At 43.1% G+C, this 16438-nt stretch overlaps 1 protein-coding gene across 1 annotated transcript; it reads right to left on the reverse strand.

Annotated features, from left to right (window-relative positions):
• Positions 1 to 228: 228 nt before the first annotated feature.
• Positions 229 to 9707, reverse strand: PSMD7 (proteasome 26S subunit, non-ATPase 7). Its single transcript, XM_032157792.2, has 7 exons — positions 9515 to 9707; positions 6292 to 6383; positions 5355 to 5447; positions 4844 to 4941; positions 4193 to 4273; positions 2084 to 2175; positions 229 to 1226 (listed from the first exon to the last, which is right to left on the reverse strand). Exons 1-7 carry the CDS (start codon positions 9586 to 9588, stop codon positions 782 to 784), a joined length of 975 nt encoding a protein of 324 aa, XP_032013683.1. The 5' UTR covers positions 9589 to 9707; the 3' UTR covers positions 229 to 781.
• Positions 9708 to 16438: the final 6731 nt, after the last annotated feature.

The following is a 16438-nucleotide window of genomic DNA, read 5'->3' on the forward strand; positions in this document are numbered from 1 at the left end:
ATAAATGAGGGATCTGAGGTACAAACTGGAACCCGGGTCTTCTGGGCTCAGAGAACTCTCCTCACTACAGCAGACTGCCTGTTTCCATTTAGGGGAATGAGATGCTCTTTCATAAATGATACCAAGTCCAAGAGAACTCTTTAAGGCATCTCCAGTTGAAGACTGTCTTGGCTGCTTCTGGAAACTACGCATCACTACTCCCAAAGTCAAAAACGACTAGAACACAGCTTAAAAATCAAGCCATTTAATTGTGTCTTTGAAGGTAAACAATATATGGAGCTGGATCACAACCCCTGAGGATGCCAGAGCTATGGGTCCAAAACATGGTGTGGTATTGTCAACAGAGTTCAGAAGGGTCTGAACTCTACATGTTACCAGAGAACATAATGCAATTCATGCATTCCACTTAGCAATTTTGTAAAATACCAGAAACAGACCCCAAGAGTCTTTCAAGATGAGGAAAATTCAACTCCTGGTTTTGGAGATAAACGAATGAAGAGTACCAAAACGTTTTGTTGACTTCTCCTCATTTTTCTCACACAATCTGAAGCCTGAGCTATCATATCCCCCAACTCACAGCAGCTGAAGCTGCAGTTCAGGTTTGAGATCAGTCTCCATTCACTTCCACGTAGCACCACAGCAAGAGTGACCGGAGGCAGAGAGCTCTTGTTGGGTCAGCTTTCTAACAAGCACGTCAAGTGAAAAAGAACCCTCTAGCAGCACACTGATTTAGTTTGTAAGGTTTTAATTTACAAATTTAAAAAGCTATTTAATACATGTTTTACTTTTTCTCCTTTTTCTCCTCTTTCTTTACATCACTCTTTTCCTTATCTTTATCTTTCTCCTTGTCCTCTTTCCTATCCTTTTTGCTCTCTTCTTTCTCCTGCCCTTCTTTCTTCTCTGCATCCCGATTGGCAATCTTGTTGTTGATGAGGTTGTGCAGGGCGACCACGGAACGGATCAGCGAGGCCAAGTATACAACCACCATCTGGTCGTTGGTCTTCAGGTAAAAGGCCTTGACAAATTCCTGCAGGCTGACGTCTGGCAGCAGGTTGAAGACGTCCTGCAGCTGGTAGATGATCTGGTGGTTGATGGGCAGCTTGCCTGTGGCGACTTTTTCCAGGTAGCTCCTGATATCCAGAAGCTTGGAGTTCAGTCCCTTCAAACCATGGACCTGGTTTGTGATCCGCTGGGACAGAGTGCCCACCGTCGTGTCTTTGATATCTCTGTAATAACCCACAGTTAAAAAGGGCAGGAAAAGGCATCAGGGTACCATGTTATCAGGCAAGTTCTTACATTCTAAGAAAATTCCTAGCTTTGTTGGGTGCGGCAAGTTTTTAAAAGAAAAATGTCACTTCTCCATTTGATAAAGATTTAGTTATCTTTCTCATCACAGGACATTTTTCAAAAAATAATTATAAAAGAGAGCTAAAATAAAACCATTTCCACTTAAGGAAAAAAAGAATTGCTTAGGTCAACAGTTCAGATCTACCAGTAACTTTCTGGGTAACCTTGTACTGAAGCTCTCTATCTCAGCTTTCCTGTTCCTAAAAGGATGGCATTTTCTCTACCTGCATCTCCAGAATATCGAGAAGCTTAAATAAGATGGTAATTTTTAGAACTGGAAGGAACCTCATTGACTGATAAAACTATGACCTTTTTCAAATAAGGATTATAATAGATACAGGATTTTAAAACAAAAGCTACTCCAAGATAAAGATTCGCTCCAGAAAATGGGCTACATTTGTTGAGAAGGACACCTAGTGGAGAGTGCAGGCCTGCATTAATTTCCTACCTCTCTTCCTGTCACAGTCAACATTATAGTTTCTAGACAAGGTATGCTATCCACAAAGTCATAAATTGTAACTCAAGACATTTTACAGTTGATGTAGTTCAAACACTTCAATTTACAGACAAGAAAACAAAGGTCTGGAAAGGGACTGTGATTTGCTCAGAATGGCAGACTTGTTAGTGGACGGCCAGGACCAGAACCTAGGTCTCCAGACTCCCGACACAGACCTCTTCCTTACACCGTGTGACCTCTGGGGCAGTGAATGATTTTGACGCTGTACTAGGGTCTCACCGTAACAAGTGTTCAACTCCAACTTCCTCAGCTTCCTCTGCTCCAATTTCACTGGTCACGTGTTCAAATGTTTTCGAGGTTGGAGTTCCATCCTGGGAGAGGAAGCCTAACTATAATTATTTATTTTCCACAAACAAACTGACATGTGTTCCTTTTCGCACCCTGAGTCTTTTGCTTTAAGTCAGCTCATTTAATGAGTGCATGACTGAGAATTTTCTATGGCAACGGTGGGTAAGGCTTGGTTTGAAAGCTTAGCCTTCAAAGCTAACATCACTGTGGTGCTGCTCAGTGATGCAGTCTGCTGGGGCACTGTGCATTGAGAAAAATCTGGAAATTCCCTCAAGCCCACACTTGGGATGAACACACAGGGAAGTCTCAGGTTGATTCTTAAAAGTGTATCGTTTTGGCCGGGCACGGACCTGCAATCTCAGCACTTTGGTATGCCAAGAATTCGAGACCAGCCTGGGCAACATGGCGAAAACCCCTCTCTACTAAAAATACAAAAACTAGCCAGGTGTGGTGGCGGGCGCCTGTAATCCCAGCTACTCTGGAGGCTGAGGAATGAGAATCACTTGAACCTGGGAGGTGGAGGGTGCAGTGAGCCGAGATCACGCCACTGCACTCCAGCCTGAGCAACAGAGTGAGATTGTCAAAACAAAAAAAAAAGTATATAGTTCTTTCTAGAATGGACAATATACAGAATATCTGTACTGAGGCAAGTTCATGCCAGAAAATAAAACTTTTAGCCCTTTTTTGTCTCTTGGATCAAACGATTCCAGAGTGCCCAAACCAATGAATCAGAATAGTTGGCTTTCTGGTGGTCTGAATTAATCAAAGGATCCACTGGGGACATGGTTCATGGTGGTCACCCAGTGACATCCTGAAGGGACTTGGAAGATACTTTTCTCAGACCTTGTGCCAGAAGAGGCTGCACGTCTCCTGTCAAAAGGCTGTAAACTGTCTGCAAGGGAGGACAGCATAGTGGTAAAAAAGAGCACAGGCTCCACAGCCAGGCTATCTGGGTTCAAATTTGGCTCCGCCATGTACGTAATATGGGAGCTTGAAGACCTTGGGAAAGTCACTCAACTCACACTAAGTGCTATAAAAGTTAGCTGTGATTATTTTATTTAGGATAGTGTTAATCCTGCAAGGGGCATTCTCCTCTTTGCTTTGGATGCTAGGATGGTCAGAACCTTTAACAGTCTTGTGGGATTTCTTGGTAACCTTTACAGGCACTAATTCTTCTTGAGCTTCATCTTGTAACATGACCTGTATGTCCCCTTTATCCCCTACTAAAAAAACCTTGCTTCATTGGGGTGCATGTATATGAGCAACCTCAATTCCTTTTCTAAAGAGGCAGGAGAAAAATTCACTAAAAACAACTGGGTCAAAACCAGGGATGAAAGCCCCACTGCAACTAGGCGATACATTTGGATCTGAGCTCCCTGGTAGCCAGGCAAAGAGAAAAGCTCCAGGAAGACAGAGCTCGATGCAAGGAACATTTGCACAGAGCTACCCTAAAATATCCTTTTCCAAATCTTAAAACTGAAAGTAAGGATAAATACTGCAGATCTAAATTCAAAAGGAGACCGTAATTCATCCCTTAAGCTTTTCATTTGTAAAAGGGGAATTTGGATTTCTTGTTTTTTTTGGGGACAGGGTCTCAGCTGTTGCACAAGTTGGAATGCGGTGGTGATCACAGCTCACTGTAACCTTGAACTCCTGGGCTCAAACAATAATCCCGTCCCAGCCTCCTGAGTAGCTTGGAATACAGGCATGGACCATCATGCCTGGCTAATGTTTTTATTTTTGTAGGTGTCTTGCTATGTTGCCCAGGCTGGTCTTCAACTCCTAGGCTTAGGCAATCCTCCCACCTCAGCCTCTCAAAGCACTGGGTGAGCCACTGTGCCTGGCTGGAATTTAGATTTCTATGTTCCTCTCCATTTCCAAAATGTGGTGATTAAAAAAATCTAAGGGAAAAAAACTTAACTACCTTCTTTTGTTTTAGAGACAAAGGATTTATTGACCTGAAAATTGAAAAAAAAAAAAAAAGCCAATCACCCAATAAGTAGCAGTCTAACCTCCCAGGTTCATAGCAAGATGACTTACATCATGGACTTCTTCCACTGAAATGTACGCTTCTGTGGGCAGCCCTAGGTCCTTTGGCTTCACATCAATGATGACCAATACCTGGCAGAGAAACACATCTTAGCAAATCATCTCACGCCCAGCACACAAGGGATAATTTCAGGCATTCTTCTCACAATTACTAAAACTATTTCTTGTATTCAGTTAGAAATGAACCAGAATTTTCAGCAAAAATGCATTTATACTTCAAATGATCTCATCATTTCTTCTGCTTTTTGATCCCCTTCATTAACAAGCTGAGGGGCAGTAGCCCCTTGTGTGTCCTAGCACAAGGACATTGGAGTCAATACAGCCAAAATTTCAATCCCAGTCCCACCCCTTACCAGACCTTCCTAAACATTCTGAACCTGTTTTCTCATTTGTAAAGAGGATATACAGAGGATAGTACTGAGAGGATTACATAACTCATACACCTGGTACTTAGCAGGTATAAACTGTTATTTATCAAATATATTAGGTTACAGTATACTTCACAGAGCACTACAAACTAACAGAAGTTTATGGAGATAAAGCAGTAAGCAGATTTGCTACTCAAATTCTTCCCAGGATGCTCTTACTTGAGCTGGCTGGCAAAAAAATCATTCAAGAGTTTCAAAAATAGAGAGCACTTACAGAATTAGGACAGTATCTTTTCATGAGTTCGTTGATGGCAATGTCATTCTTGTGTAGTTTAGGGCCTGTGTGGTACCAGCCAACTATTCTTTCTCTGGCTAGGAAGGAAAAAAATTAGCGGGCTTTAACTATTTCATGAAGATCTATACAACTCCCTCAAAAAGGATAAGAACATCAGTAGTTATGTCCTTTACCTCTTTGAAAATTCCAGACATATTTACCCTGGTGGTACTGAAACTCTAATGGAAGACTGACTTTACTGGATGGTTCGTCACTTTTCTGCTGCAATGAGAGGGTTATTTCCCCTCTTACCCAAACCCAGGTGGCCTATTTGGCCTTAAATTGCTACTCTAGTTTTTCATTTATTCTACCTTATTCCTCTACTACCACTACTAGTCTTACTGAAGTGTAGCTAAGTGAAAGGCCCTTGATGTTAAAGAAAAGCGAACAGAAGACCCCCATACACACAGATCAATTCTATGCTGTAACACCTTAGAACATCAAGACATACCATTGACTTTCTTAAACATTCCATACATGTTTTCCAAATAATCATGGTCTAAAAACCACACAGAATCGTCTTTGTCATCTTCATCAAAAGGAACTAAAGAGGAAAAAAAAGTTAGTTTAGGGTGCTTGATAGAAACCTAGAACACAGGCCCAAGTAAAGACCCCTAGGCCAGTTCTGATTCACTTAACGTGTTTCACTTGCCCAACACAGTATTAAAAAATTTTTTTGAGCTGCCCTCAAAAACTGGGAGAATTCACATAAAAATCCAGACCTCCAGCTTCTCTTAAAAAATTGGAATACCTGGCAACCACTAGCTACAGCCAGGTAGGGGCTGCCCCCTTTAAAAAAGACACATGCTTTTCAGTTTTCTAGAAGCCCAGTAATTTCCTGATATTTTCCCTTTGGCAAATGACATGACTAGCTGGTCATTTTAGACACTAGAGTTAGTGACCTCTAGTTCAGAGGTCATCCAGTATGTTCTTCTTTATTGTTGTTGCTTTAATCATTAAAGTAATACATGGGTGCGTTTTTGTAAGGATTCACATAAAGGGGTAAAGTTCCCCATCTCTCTCCTTACTCCACCTATAAGAAGCGTGGTTAAACAGTTTAGTGCAGAGGCTGACAAACTGTGCCCAGCTGCCTGTTTTTATAGAGGTTTGCTGGAATACTGCCACTTTTGTTTGTTTACATGTTGTCTATAGCAGCTCTTGCACTATAATGGCAGAGAGGAGCAGGTGCAGTGGAGACCACATGGCCTGCAAATTTAAAATATTTACTGTCTGGTCTAGTGTGCAATCTTCAGGTTCTCTTTTCTATACTTCAGCATTTTTAAGACAATCTCTGGGTTGTAGTCAAAAGTGGTAACAAATGTTTGTATTTTTAAAGAGTTAACTGACATTTTAATCATGCTCGGAAAAACACAAAATTTGTCTTTTACCTGCAAAACTGTTCGATACATCAAGTACTTTCTTTTGCCATGACCCCAAAAGCACACCAACAACACGCTTCTGGTTTCCAACCTTGCCGATTCTGAATGAGAAAACAGACGGTCATTGTGGGTAGGCTCACAAAGAAACGTGGACCCAACAATAAGATACTCAATGGGAAATATCAGTGGCACAGATACAATTTAATTTACCTGGGAACTAATCTCCCTAAACCAATGTAATAGGGTTAGGTTGATATTAACTATAAGGGGTAATTCATAAACTTGGACTGACACGCACTGGCAGTTTTTACTTAACATTGACTGTGAAGTAATACATGCTCGGGAAAATTTCAAACTTCACAGAAATTTAAAATAAAGAAAATGAAAGGTTCCCAGATCTTAGTCTGAAAACACATTTAAGCTTTGCTACCATATTTAACTTTACTTTTTCTTTGCAGCTTTCCTTCTCCTTTAAACTTTTCCCATCCTGAAATCTTTTTCGGAATAAAGATGCTGGAGTGGGCTGGACACAGTGGCTCATGCCTGTAATCCCAGCACTTCGGGAGGCTGAGGTGGGCAGATCACTTGAGCTCAGGAGTTTGAGACGAGCATGGGCAGCGTGGGCAACATGGTGAAACCCCGTCTACAAAAAATACAAAACTTAGCTGGGCATAGTGGGGATGTGCCTGTAGTCTCAGCTACTTGGGGCTGGGGGACTGAGGTGGGGGGACTGAACTCAGAAGGTCGAGTTTGAGGCTAGCTACAGTGAGCTGAGATTGTGCCACTGCACCCCAGCCTGGGCAGACCCTGTCTCAAAATAAATGAATAAATAGAGGAGGACTGAATGAGAAAGATTTTATTTGAGAATTTTTATCTCCATTTCAAACCTCCTCAGTCATTTTCTCCTAAGGAGTTACAAGTGCGTCACTTACACACTCTCATTTCCTTGGTCTTCAAGAAGAATTTTTTAACCACTAGCAAATGTGTGACACAGAAACACAACTCTATGCTAAGGAAAGACAAAAGCCACTGTTAATTACATTTTCTTAACAGCTGCTAGTTTCACATTGGTTTAATTGTAGTATTTTTCTTAGCATATAGTTGGCAAATCTATAAATGGTTACTAGGTTTGGGGATTCAATCAAACAAAGTTAATGATTCTGTATTTCTGGTGCCTCTCATTTTTGGGGGTGGGGGGGTAAAGGAGAAATTGTTTCCAACTTCAAGGGAAACTTCCAAACTCATGGGCTTTTGTTTTGGTCTACCAAAGTCCATTTGTGTTTTTAAAAACCCTACACTTACTTGATAGAGAAGCTAGTGCTCTTCTTTGTTTTTGAGACAGGGTCTCACTGTGTTGCCCAGGCTGGAGTCAAGTGGTGCGATCTTCACTCACTGCAGCCTCTACTTCTCAGATTCGAGTGATCTTCTCACTTCAGCCTCCCCAGTAGCTGAGACTACAGGCACACACCACCACATCTGGCTAATTTTTCTATTTTTTTTTTTGGTAGAGAAGGGGTTTCGCCATGTGGCCCAGGCTGGTCTTGAATTCCTAAGCTCAAGCAATCCACCCGCCTTGGTCTCCGAAAATGCTAGGATTACAGGCATGTGCCACCAGGCTAGCCTGAAAGCTAGTGCTCTTAACAAGTGCTTGAATAGAACTGAAATAGTGCCTGCCCCTAGTATCCCATGGGAGAAAAATAGTAATTCCTCTACTGTAGAAAAGCCAGCATATCCTAGGCTGAGGGTCCTTTTCTGGCTCCAGCTGAATTAGTTGCACACAGCAAGTTGCAGAGGAGAATGGACACTTTGCAACAATGTCTTTATAGCAGATGCTCTGAACTGGGTCTTTACATTTGCCAATTCAACTAACAATCTTGTAAAACTTAGAAACACGTGCAACAGGTCTAGCAGGATGAACAACTCCAAAGCCAGGAGGTGGTGGATGTACACCCTCAAACAATGAGCTTACTAGATGACCTTTGAGATGTTTCCTTACCTTGTTCATTAAGGTCCAAATCTCCAACTGGTCTTTTTTTTTTTTTTTTTTTTTTTTTTTTTTTGGAGAGTGAGAAGGTCTCACTCTCACCCAGGCTGGAGTGCAGTGGCATGATCTCAGCTCACGACAGCTTCGAACTCTTGGGCTCAAGCGATCCTCCCGTCTCAGCCTCCCAAAATGCTGGGATTACAGGCGTGAGCCACCATGCCCGGCCTCGTGTTTTAAATAAAAACTGAAACCTCATCTATATATACATTTTTTTGAGACAGAGTCGAATCAGATTCCCATTTAAAAATGTTAATGGGTTAAAACCACAGCTGATCCAGGAAGCCCTTCGGGGTGCTAAGCATCATCCAGATTTCGATTAACAGGAACTCGGTCAAATGAAGACAAACATAGATACGACCCTGGAGGCGGGGGTCAGGGCCAAATTGAAGCTAGCCCCCTCTGCCCCACTCCGGCATCATCCAGGCATCATGCACTTTGCATCATTCACATTTCGTTGAAATCAACTTGGTTAAACGAGGATAAACATAAATACGACCCTGGGGCCGGGGTCAGGGCCAAATGAAGCTAGCCCCCTGCGCCCCACTCCAGCATCATCCATATTTCGGTGAAACCAATTCGGTCAAACGAAGATAAACAAAGATAGCCTGGGGGCGGGGCTAAATGGAGCTAGCCCCCTCCGCCCCACCCGGGCATCATCCAGACATCAGTCACTTTGCATCATTCACATTTCAGTGAAACCAACTGAGTCAAACGAAGATACGACCCTGGGGGCGGGGGTCAGAGCCAAATGAAGCTAGCCCGCCTCCGCCCCACCCTGGCTTTATCCAGATTTCGGCAAAACGAACTTCAAAACGAAGTGACAGACACGAGCTTGGGGGCGGGGGTCAAGGCCAACTAAAGCTAGCCGCATCCCCCGATCCCCAGCATCATCCAGATTTCGGTAAAACGAACTTCGGCAAAACGAACTGGGAAAGGGAACTCTGTAAAACAAACTGGGTAAACGGAACAGGCTGCCGAGGCCCCGGAGTAGCGGCGACTGGGGCAGGGGCGGGAGGCTGGATGACTCCGGCATCGTGAGCCGACGCTGGTCTGGGATCGTGAACAAGTAAGGGTCACCAGCCGCCCTATCTGCGTCCCCAGCTCGCCCGCGGCCGCCGCGCCATCCCCAGCGTGCCCGTGACTCAGCAGCGGCTGCACCGCCGGCCCAGCTATAGGCCGCTCGCTCACCGGTTGAAATGATCCACCACACTGAGCAGCACCAGGGGGTGGACCACCACCTTCTGCACCGCCAGCTCCGGCATCGCGACACACCCCGCTCGCCAGGCCTGGCTCCCTGCCACCCGCAAACACCAGCAGCAGTAGCGGTTCCCTGGGCCCTTCCAGGCCCAACTCCTCTACTTCCGGTTCGCCAGCCCTCGCGCGGCCTCCTTCCGCTCCCAGAGTGCCTCGCGCGGCGGGCCGGGATCTTCGCCACCGCCGTCATTTGTGGGCGGGGAAAGGGCTGGAGAAAGGCGGAGGTCGGCCCTCGTCCCTTGCCTTGCGTTTCCCTGGACTTAAGGGCCGAAGGGACAGTGGCGACTTGACCTCCTGGTATTGGCCTGCACCGTCACCTGCAGAGGCTTTTCGCCCCAGTTCCTTTCCTGCATCCCCCCCGCCACCAAAGTAAATAGTTGACAGTTTACTTTTCCACTACCCGGAAGAAGTTCACTTTTGCTTCAGGTCAAAATCCTCCGGGATTTCTGAGAGGAACTTTAAATCTCTAACATTAGAACACGCTTTTAATGTAATTTGGTAATTTATCTCATTCTCGTTTTCGTTGCCGGGGGAATTTCTCCTTTATCTTTACTGTGGACACTTTGCAATGAACGTAGCAACCTGCAGGTTTCCACCTGTCCTTATATTACTGCGTAACTAGGACTAGAAGAACGGAATTGTGCCGTTGCTTTTGAAATCAAAATTTACAGAAGCGTTGAAGAAAAGATGGAAGGAAGGCAGTAAGGAAATATGTTGATATTTAGCTAGGAAAGAGGAGAAGACTAAGGGAGACAAAGACAAGCTTATTTGCAGGAGGCAAATTATAAGAAAAGTCATACAGGCTTATATCGTCTCATTTTAAGTTGCTGTTTCTGTAAACGAAAACAGTACTTAAGCAACCTGAATTATTATTTTTTGTTCTGTCTTTAAACAATTTTTGCTTTCCCTTTATCACCAGAGGATTTTCCCAACATTTTGGCCACTTGTCTTTTTAAGGTGGACTTTCTGATCTCCAAATGTCAAGGGACACACTCAGTCTCTCTTATTTGTGGGTGGTGAAAAACATTAGCAAAGATTAGACTGAAATTTGGCAACCAATGAGAGACATTAATGTAGTTAGGAGTTTTAATTTGTCTGCATGTGAATTTATCTTTGTCTTCTGTCTGCAACTTGGCTTTATTTTCAGATTTTCTGCTAGATCCACAAGAAGTAAATGACAGGATATGCTTAATATTCATAATTAATTGAAGAGACTCAATGCTATCTTTCTTTTTTCTTTTATTTTTTTTGTACAGTTGGTGTCTCACTATGTTGTCCAAGCTGGTCTCAAACTCCCAGCCTCAAGCAATCCTCCCACCTCAACCTCCCAAAGTGCTGGGATTACAGGCATGAGCTACTGTGCCTGGCCATTTATTCTTAATTATAACTAGAAAGATATAAGGGTTATGTTAATGGGGAAAGAAAACTAAGAATTATTGAATCTATTGAGTGCCTATAATATGCCAGCCCTGGTTCAGACGCAAATATTTAATCCTTTTAATTAATGCTTCTCAAACTTTGATATGCTTACAAATCACCAGGGGACCCTGTTAAAATTCAGATTCCGATTCTGTAGGTCTGAGATGGGACCTGAAATTCTGCACGTCTAGCAAGCTTTCAGGTGAGGCCCATACTGTGTTAACAAGGCTTGTAACAACCTTACGAAGTTGGTGTTTTCTCATTACAAATGAAAATTGTTGCTCAAATGTTGCTCTCGAGGTGGGCTTTTTCTGACGCTTTGAAAAAATTTCATCTTTCTCCCCCTACTTAGGTGTTTCTGCTTTAGTTTTCTCTATAGTTTTTACCACTTGTGAATAGTTTGTAGAATTTATTTACTCTGTTCATTGTCTCTTATTAGAATGTAAGCTCTTGTTTAGTTTGTAAACTCCTGTTTACTTTTTTTTTTTTCTTAAATAAATGAGAGACAGTCTCGCTCTGTCACCCAGTCTGGAATGCAGTGGCACAATCTTGGCTGACTGCAACCTTCACCTCCCAGGTTCAAGCGATTCTCATGCCTCAGCCTCCCGAGTAGCTGGGACTGCAGGTGAGCGCCACCATGCGCCACTAATTTGTCTATTTTTAGTAGAGATGGAGTTTCACTATGTTGGCCAGGCTCGTCTGGAACTCCTGAACTCAAGTGATCTGCCTGCCTTGGCTTCCCAGAGTGCTGGGATTATAGGTGTGAGCCACTGCACCTGGCCCTAGTTTACTTTATATTATCAGTGTCTTGAAAAGTGCCTGGCACATAGGAGACATTCAGTAATTACCATATAAATGAATAATTAGTTATGGTAGTGAAATGGAAGATGACAATAAGGCTCAGACATTGGGAAGGATCTTTCAAAGATCACATTGCTGGTCAGGATCAAGCCAGGTTTCCGTGACCCCAGTTCCTAATTGGGTTGTGTGCCTGCTTGCAGCAGTCTTAGGCAAAAGAATTGTGTTAGTTTTGTTAAGATACTAAATTTCAAACTTTAGAAAGTGATGTATTTTATTTCACACTGAGTTCACTTTGCAGTTGTACAGACTAAGCAAGCTGTTTCGAAGCTTATTGGGTATCTCCAATCCTGACTCACTGAAGCAGTGTGAAATTGACTATGAGCTTAAAAAATTATCTAGTTACACATGATCGTTGTGGAAAAATGACACTATTCAGATAAATAAAAATGAATATAGAGCTGGGCATGGTGGCCTGTGCCTGTAATTCCAGATACTTGGAAGGCTGAGGTTGGAGGATCACTTGAGCCCAGGAGTTCATGACCCTTCTGAACAGTAGGACCTTGCCACAAATAAATTAATTAATTGAAATAAATTAAAATCACCTGAAATCTTACCACATACAGGAAACTAAGATTAACCCTGGCCCGAAGTGTTTTGTTTTTTTTTTTTTTGAGACAGAGTCCTACTCTGTCGCCAGGCTGGAGTGCAGTGGCGCAATCTCGGCTCCCTGTAACCTCCGTCTCCCAGGTTCAAGTGATTCTCCTGCCTCAGCCTCCCAAGCAGCTGGGACTATAGGCACATGCCACCATGCCCAGCTAATTTTTTTGTATTTTTAGTAGAGACAGGTTTCACCATGTTGGCCAGGATGGTCTCAATTTTGTGATCTGCCTGCCTTGGCCTCCCAAAGTGCTGGGATTACAGGTGTGAACCAACGTGCCTGGCCTAAAGTGCTATATTTCTTAAGGGACTTCAGCTTAGCTTCCTAATTTCTCTTTTTGCCTTCCAGTTTTGACCTCCCATCTCCATCCTCCACTCTGCGCCAGACTTATTTTATTGATTGATTGATTGGTTGAGACTGAGTTTCACTCTTGTTGCCCAGATCTCGGCTTGCTGCAACCAACACCTCCCGGGTTCAAGCGATTCTCGCACCTCAGCCTCCCAAGTAGCTGGGATTACAGGTGCCCGCCACCACGCCTGGCTAATTTTTGTATTTTTAGTAGAGACGGGGTTTCATCATATTGGCCAGGCTGGTCTCGAACTCCTGACCTCAGGTGGTCCACCCGCCTCGGCCTCCCAAAGTGCTGGGATTACAGGCATGAGCCACTGTGCCCAGCCTTATTTTAAAATTTTTAATTTATTATTATTTTTTAAACAGATAGAGTCTCATTCTGTCACCGAGGTTGGAGTGCAGTGGTGCAATCATTAGCTCAATGAAGCCTTGAACTCCTGGGCTCAAATGATGCTCCTGCTTTGGCCTCCCAAAGTGTTAGGATTATAGGCGTGAGCCACGGTGCCCAGCCCCAGACATATTTTTAAAACATCCTTTTTAATGGAAAATCCCTACCCTGTGCAAGAGTAGGGAAGATAGTATAATAAAGCCCATGAACCTGTTACTGAGCTTCAAGTCTCCCTCACTTTTCTTAGGTGAACCCTAGTTCCTCTCCTTAAAGGTGGTCACTGGCTACTAGTTTCTGGCGAATCTTTCAGAAAGTTTTTTAAAGATGTACCTTTTGGTATCTATGTGCATAGCTTTCAAAATATGCAAATGGGCTGGGCGCCGTGGCTCACGCCTGTAATCCCAGCACTTTGGGAGGCTGAGGCAGGCAGATCACAAGGTCAGGAGTTCGAGACCAGCTTGGCCAACATGGTGAAACCCCATCTCTACTAAAAATACAAAAAAAATTAGCCATGCATAATGGTGGGTGCCTGTAATCCCAGCTGCTTGGGAGGCTGAGGCAGGAGAATCACTTGAACCTGGGAGGCGGAGGTTGCAGTGAGGTAGATCCTGCTGCTGCACTCTAGCCTGGGTGACAGAGTGAGACTTCGTCTCAAAAAAAAAAAAAAAAAAAAAAGCAAATGGAATTTAACTCTACATAAAGTTCTGAAATTTGCTCTTTTCAGTTAATAATGTATCATTAACACACTTCCTTATAGGAAATCTAGGTCTACATCACCATTAAGAGCTGCATAGAATGGGTTTGATTTCTTCGTAATAGATGCCTTCATCTACTCAGAGGCCCAGCTACATCATTCTCCATCAGCCTCTGTAGGCCTGGAAAGGGCAAAAGCTGTGCCAACGATGTTTCTAGAATCTTTAATTTTTCCACTGAGATAATGACTCTTTTGCCCTGTAAACTTTAGCAGTCTTCTATAACCAGTATCTCTGATGTTTTTCTCAATACTTATTTAACACTTTTGCACTGTAAACTTTGGCAGTCTTCTATAACCAGTATCTCTGATGTTTTCCTCAATACTCATTTAACAATTTAACTCTGTGCCACTCTTCTAAATACTGGTTATATAGGAATAAACAAAACAAAGCTCTTGCTGTCTTTGAACTTATAGTCTTGTTAGGGGAGATAGACTATAAGCAAATAATAAATATAAATCCTGTATAGTATCCCATATGGTATCAGAAAGTGTGCTCAGTCTGTCAGACATGCTCGCCATGATCAAATGTGCCAGGCCTCAATGAATCATGCATCTTGGCGTTCATGCCCTGGTGTTGTCTCCTCCAAAATTGACTAGGAGCTTGGGCATGTGACCTGCTCTGGCACATGAGATATTAGCAAGTGTAATACAAACAGAGGCTTGAGTAACACTCTCATGTTGCAGCTTGTTCTCTTGGAATGCCCACTCTTGGAACCCTGAGTCATGTAGGGAAATCTGGCTACTTTGCAGAAGAGACCATATGGAATAGAAGAGGAATGCTTGGCCGTTCCCCAGTTATTCCAGCCATTACAGACGGGGTCCCAAGAAATGAGAGTGAAAAAACCATTGTGGATATTCCAGCCCTAGTAGATAGCATGTGGAGCAGAAGAACTGCCCAGCTGAGCCCAGGCCAGGTTATAAAATTCTGTGAAATAATGTCATTGTTGCTGTTTTAAGTCACTAAGTTTTGAGTGATTTGTTGTGCAGCAACAGATAACAGAAACACTAGGCAATTTGTGAATTCTTTGTGAACCTAAAGTTCTTGGTAAATCAATTATCTGCCACTTAATGCTTGGTTACATAGCTGCTCCCTAAATGTTAGCTCCGTCACTTACTTTCTCTGTTATTTGCTGCATTTACTCTTTCATTTGAGGGTTATTTAGGCCTGTCATGGAATATCGCTCAGCTCAAGTGATATGATCACAGTCTGAAGAGGTTCCTCAAGCTAGGTAGCATTCTGGAAACATCCCAGCAGGACTGAGTTTGAGAGTGTGGAGAAACTGGAGCATGGTAGAGAATAAATTCTTGATGCCTCTGGCACGCTTCCGTATAAGCTTTCTCCCTTTCATCTCCTACTGTGAAGGTAATAGAAAAGTGCGTGGGCTGTGAGTCAGATCTAGATTTGAATTTTGCTTTTCCTGTTCACTGGCTAGGATATTTTAAATGGGTCACTTAATCTCTCTACACCTCAATTTCCTCTATGTAAAAGAGGGATAATAATAGTGCCTGACTGGGGTGAGGGGAGCCAGGGATGGGAGACGACTGGGCTGTCCTGAGCAGAGACATATTTAAGAGAGTAGTGAGAAATAAGTTTACGTTGGTTGGGTAGGACCAGGTTATAAAGGGCACAGGATTTTTATTGTAAGTCAGAAAGTGATATGAAAGAAGTGACATTTTTAGAAGATTAACCTGGTAGTAGTATGCAGAGTAGATTCACAGAAAGAGAGCTAGTGCTGGATGTGGTGGTGGCACCTGTAGTCCCAGCTACTTGGGAGGTTGAGGTGGAGTTCAAGGCCAGCCTGAGCAACATAGTGAGACCCTGTCTCTGAAAAAAGAAATATATATTTTTTAAGAGAACTAGGAATCAGGGAAGCCCTGTTAGGAGGAATTTTAAATAATTCAGTATGAGGTGACAAATACCTGGAGTGGCAGAGGGAACAGAAAAAGAAACAGGGAGATGCATTTCAGAGAAAAATGGACAGAAAATGGTGATTGATTGCCTGTGAAAGATGAAGGAATGGATGAATAAAAAATTACTTCAAAGTTCCCTGGCTGGGTGGCATGGCTCAAGGCCAAGGTGGGAGGATTGCTTAAGGCCAGGAGTTTGAGACCAGCCTGGGCAACATTTCGAGAACTTGTCTCTCCAAAAAATAAATAAATAAATAAATAAATAAATAAATAAAAATTAGCCAAGCATGGCGGCATGCACCTATAGACCTATAGTCCCAGCTACTGCTTGGGAGGCTGAGGTGGTAGGATTGCTTGAGCCTAGGAGTATGAGGTTACAGTGAGCTATGACTGTGCCACTGCACTCCAGCCTGGGGGACAGAGTGAGACTGTCTCTTAAATAAATGAAAATGAAAACTCTTGCTGTTTCATAATTTTCTTTTTTAATTTTTGAAAATATACTTACCAAAAGATGTAAAAGCATGCTTTCCGTTCCTACGAGTAATGCCCACTCGTTGTTAGAACTTAAAGTAGTACAGA

Source organism: Hylobates moloch, unplaced genomic scaffold (assembly GCF_009828535.3).
Source record: "Hylobates moloch isolate HMO894 unplaced genomic scaffold, HMol_V3 SCAFFOLD_6, whole genome shotgun sequence".
In the NCBI taxonomy this organism is placed as follows: Eukaryota; Metazoa; Chordata; class Mammalia; order Primates; family Hylobatidae; genus Hylobates; species Hylobates moloch.

Bases quoted from the DNA above. Each gene is read 5' to 3' on its own strand.
- PSMD7 (XM_032157792.2), bottom strand. From the start codon at position 9,588: ATGCCGGAGCTGGCGGTGCAGAAGGTGGTGGTCCACCCCCTGGTGCTG. The intron at 4,942-5,354 runs GTATGTCTTGAT...TTTCCTTCCTAG, and splicing joins AATGTTTAAGAAAGTCAATG to CCAGAGAAAGAATAGTTGGC. The intron at 1,227-2,083 runs GTGAGACCCTAG...GGGTTATTACAG, and splicing joins GGAGTTGAACACTTGTTACG to AGATATCAAAGACACGACGG.